Source organism: Prunus persica, chromosome G5 (genome assembly GCF_000346465.2).
Source record: "Prunus persica cultivar Lovell chromosome G5, Prunus_persica_NCBIv2, whole genome shotgun sequence".
Taxonomy (NCBI): Eukaryota; Viridiplantae; Streptophyta; class Magnoliopsida; order Rosales; family Rosaceae; genus Prunus; species Prunus persica.
Genome location: NC_034013.1, coordinates 598,716 through 603,533, shown reverse-complemented (window position 1 = coordinate 603,533; position 4,818 = coordinate 598,716). Strand labels below are relative to the sequence as shown.

Genomic DNA, 4,818 nt, shown 5'->3' with positions numbered 1-4,818 from the left:
TATCAATCTAAAAGATTATTTTTGTGTAGAAATTGAATGAAAGTAAATTGTACTGCATACCTCTGTGGTGTCTATGTTCTGGAGCTAATGTTGTTGATCAATGATAGCCTCTTTCATAATTCTTTCATTGATTAATATTGTTGTTCTCTCATTGTTCCAGAGTTAACTTGATTGAGTTTTGATGCACTGCGTGAAATTTTGGATACCATGTGAGTTATAAGTTACGAATGAAGCACAGACGAAAAACAATGAACTCTATTTTTATAAGAAACTTAGTCTGCTTTGAGTCTTTTCTTGATACGCAAGTAGGAGATTTTAAATTGGGCTTGTTTGTGCTTTTGCGCATCTGCATATATAGCAATAAAAGGAAAGTGATGGTTCCAATAGAGCATATCAAAGATCTACCTCATTAGTACCAATTTGTCTTTTGTATTACTCTGTATATACATATTTATATATGTACATATTGATATTGCTTTATTTTGTTTCTGTTGTAGAGGAAGATGATGGATGAATTTGGGAAGGTGAAGCAACAATTGGTAGAGTACGTGATCATGTCACGGCCCATATCCCACAAGCTTGGTCTCTAGCGATTTGAAACCCTAACTCTTAAGTCTTGAGATAATTGACATTTTTTTTTCATAACAGTTGGAGCAAGATTATTGTTGGCTTCTAGAAGATTGTTGTCATTGAGAACCTTCATCAATTTGGGGTGGGACAACATTCCATTCTGTTGCAAGAAGTGTACTATAGTTATAAGGAAAAAAAACATGTAATTAAGGAACTACTTGTGTGTCAGACAGACCATGTAATTATTTAGTCCTCATGGAATGAAATTGAGTTTAATTTACTTGAGAAATTTCAGTCTTGAATATGTTGTTTGTATATATTTGCAAGTGTATGCAATGGAAAAATACTTTTATTTATATTATTAATTGAAGAGAGCACATTATATACATTATGTGTATATATAGCTAATTCTTCTTGCCTTTGTAGGATGGCAATGGGTCAAATCGGGGGTGGGTATGCCATTCCCATCCCCATCCCCATCCCCGTGAAGCTTTTTTCCCCCATCCCCACATTCATACCCGCAATACAGACTTGAAAAAAAAGAAGAGGGATATACGAGGTCAATACAGTAGCAATACACAAGCAATAAAGGGCTATACAATGGCAATACACAAACTCCCCCTATAAATTTATTCCAATGCTTTAAAAAAAAGATATACGGGGGCAATACACAGGCAATAATAGGCTATACGATGGCAATACAGTAGCAATACATATACAATGGCAATACACAAACTTCATACTCCCCCTATAAATTTATTCCAACATACTTTTAAAAAAAGATATACGGGGCCAATACACAAGCAATAAATAGCTATACATGTGCAATACATATGCAATACATATCAGTCCTAGCATTTGCCAATTAAATCATTGATTTGGTTACATTTGTATTTTTTTCTTCTTTGCAAGGGGAACGATAAAACCATGGAAACTAGAGATTGACAAATTTCCTTCTAACTTGACTTTCATAAATTGATGAACTAACAATGTTATCTCATTACATCTTAAGATATACATAAGAAAGTGGCAAAAAACAAAAAAATTTCATCTCCTCTTGGTCTAGAATTTTAACACAATTCATATGTATAAGAAAAATTCCAAGACATGTCCTCTTAGACCCGAATTTAAGCTGAAAGTTAGCAATTTCCTCCCCAAAAGAACGCCGCCAATTGAAACAAGACAATCTTCCATCTGTATAAACTTCGGAAATTTATATGATTTACATAGAGATCACTTACTGGAAGTATATTTACTAAAGAATTTTTGATGGCTACATCCTCCTCTCACTCCAAAAGATTTTCCCTCAAGAAACGTAGTCATGAATATTTCAGGGAGAGATATTCATCAGGAGGAGCATTCAAAAGTATGCTACACTGATTACTGTAATCTTCTTCCTTCCATCAGTATTCTACCTCACTGGGTTTCCTTCTAGCAAGATTTTATTAAGGCAACAATATGTTACTTGTGGTCTCCAAGGGGGAGTGTTGTAAAGTCTAGAGTGGAGCCCACGCGTTTAGAAATAATGAAGACTTGTTGTCCAAGTGGGTGATGTGATGATGAAAGTGTTGTAGAAGTGGAACCCACATATTGGAAGAAATGATTGCACATCCAAGGGAAGCCAAGAGGCTTTGCCTATAATGGACTTTCTCCCTTCATTGTAAGACGACACACCATCTGAGAAGAAATGAGAGCCCAGGTAGAGAGGAAAGAAAGAAAGAAAGAGAAGAAAGAGGGAGAGTGAGAGGAGAGAAAAAGAGAGTAGAGAGAAATCCTCAAGAAGAGAAAAATCAGTGAACCACATATATTGTAAATACTAAAGTTGTAACCCTATTATTTTACGTAGTGGAAAAGTTACTGCTGCTACTCTCCGAGGACGTAAGCATGATCAAACCTTTTTAAATATTGTATTTTATTTACTTTACTTGCAGTTCAATATTCTCGCATATCTAATATTGCTACATACATTGAGATGCGTTTCCTAAAGTAATAGGTCTTATTGGTTGGAAACCATTGGAATCCTAACACGAGGCGTTATACGCATTTGGTCATTTGATTTGAGATTTAATTTGACTATAGAAGGATTTAAAAGAGTGCTAGTGTTATATGAAATCTTTTATGATATTATATATTTCTGAGACATCACGTGTGCAATTCAAAATGAGAGCAGAGATTGCTAAGAATGCTGATGATGATCATAGCGAAATTATTATCTTCACTGTGCATATGATGATAGGGAAGATACAATAAACATGTGAATTTTTTCTAATCCACAATTCCAGCCTTCCGGTAGCTTTCAATGGAATCAATGAGAGTTTCCTCCACAGGCCGGAAAGTCCAACCCAACCTCTGCAATTTTTCCGAACTGAGGTGCTCTTTTTCTTCCTCTGTGTGGGTAAGGCTGGCAATACAAAGGCAAGGCATCTCAGTAAACATCAACATGGATGGTTAAGGCGCACAAACTGAGAGGTGAAGAAAAATATTGGAGGGTTAAAAAAACTTACATCTTGGAATAGCTGTACTTAGGATATGCAGGCCTCAAATACTTCTCCACCACCTCCTCTGCACCGATAGCGTGCGATGTGCATAAATATCTCTCTCCGGCCTCAGACTTGTTGTATGCAAGAAGCAGTGCTTCAGCAAAATCACGAGCATCCACGAACGTCCAGTAATTGTATCCCAATGACTCAACCCCACCTACAGACTCACAGTATCAGACTAAGCTTGTTTATTTATTTAAATTTGAAACAAACAAGTATGATATGATATGATATGATATAGAGCTAAGTAGATAGAGATACCTTTTACAGTCCCAACAAGCAGAAGGCTACTGGAATTCAAATTGGATTGCAAAATTGGCCCCAAAATGACAGAAGGACAAACAGTTACAACCTCAATTCCATTTCTTTTTCCAAAATCCAAAGCCTGTCTTTCTGCTTCTGTTTTTGAAAGATAGTACCATTTCTGTAACACAAAATTAATGGTCTGGCTTCAGCATAAAAGTGAGGTTCTTCATCCACCAAATATAAGTCAAAATGGACAATTACCTTGGTCGTTTTAATATATTCAGGAACAGACCAACAGGTTTCGTCCTTGACTTGACCCTTAGGCCAGTCAGGGTTCATAACAACAGCGGCTATGGAGGACACAACAACAACTCTCTTCACTTTGGCTTCGACGCAAGCCTTGAGTACATTAAGCGTTCCCGTTACAGCTGGTTCAAGAAACTCCTGCAAGGAGCAGGACAGTTTGAATTATAATAGTAAATAAAAACAGCATAACTTGTATACTTTGAGGTCTAAATACATATAACAATTTGATTTATATTTTAAGAAAATTAATTAATTAAATATAATAGTCTTGCCTCAGGATCTGCAACACTATGAGCAGCTGGTACAGGACTGGCAACATGGAAGACTCCACTGCATCCTTCAACAGCCGCACGCAGAGAGTCGTAGTCCAACAGATCTGCCTTGAACAGTTTCAAGTTCTCTGATGCTTTCTCAAGCTTGTTCAAGTGAGCATACTTGCTGTCCCCTGCACATCAATACACATCTTTAATAAATTTTATATATATATATATATATAAACCAACTAAGAGAAGAGAAGAGAGAGACTGGCCTGGCTGTCTGACTGTTCCATGAACAACATAGTCCTTTGAGAGAAGAAGGTTAACGACCCAAGAGGCGGCAAATCCTCCAGCCCCAGTCACGCATACCTTTTCTTTCTCACCCGCCATCTATAATCTATGTATCTATGCGTCTATGTATTATTAGCTGCGGCTATGTCTTCTTGTTTCCCTTCATTCTGTCTATCTGTCTATGTCTATCTTTATATATAATTAGTTAACCTATTTTTTTTGGTCTGAATTTCAACGACCTTAGTTAATGCATTTCTTGCATTGCGACATTTTCTCTTTGTCTTTTTGATGACACAGGGCCCAAGAGTGCATTGCGACTTTGTTGCCTTGTTTACTCCGCACACTGGTTTTTAAATTAATTTTATAAATAGAGTGCTGAAATTCTAAAATTAATTGAGTATACTTTATAATATAAATTAATCTTAATATTTTAATTCGAATGTAAAATTAACTAAGTATACTCTATTTAACTATCAAAAATAGCCCTAATACAACACTCTAATACTAATCCTAAACTAGCTTTCTCTTTTTACATGAATTTGTGCCCTCTTTTCATATTTTGGATTTCATCAAAATCTTTAATTTCATAATATCTATCATCAACTAGT

At 35.9% G+C, this 4,818-nt stretch overlaps 1 protein-coding gene across 1 annotated transcript; it reads right to left on the bottom strand.

Moving 5' to 3' along the window:
* On the bottom strand, positions 2,671–4,382 carry LOC18776233 (cinnamoyl-CoA reductase 1). The gene is made up of 6 exons (XM_020563351.1): positions 4,192–4,382; positions 3,935–4,107; positions 3,618–3,800; positions 3,372–3,534; positions 3,075–3,267; positions 2,671–2,971 (listed from the first exon to the last, which is right to left on the bottom strand). Exons 1-6 carry the CDS (start codon positions 4,307–4,309, stop codon positions 2,836–2,838), a joined length of 966 nt encoding a protein of 321 aa, XP_020418940.1. The 5' UTR covers positions 4,310–4,382; the 3' UTR covers positions 2,671–2,835.

What these genes read in the sequence shown, in the direction of transcription:
- LOC18776233 (XM_020563351.1), bottom strand. Translation starts at nt 4,309, where the DNA reads ATGGCGGGTGAGAAAGAAAAGGTATGCGTGACTGGGGCTGGAGGATTT. An exon ending in AATATATTAAAACGACCAAG is followed by an intron (nt 3,535 to 3,617) that starts GTAATTGTCCAT and finishes TTTGTGTTACAG; the next exon opens with AAATGGTACTATCTTTCAAA. An exon ending in AAGTACAGCTATTCCAAGAT is followed by an intron (nt 2,972 to 3,074) that starts GTAAGTTTTTTT and finishes TTGTATTGCCAG; the next exon opens with CCTTACCCACACAGAGGAAG.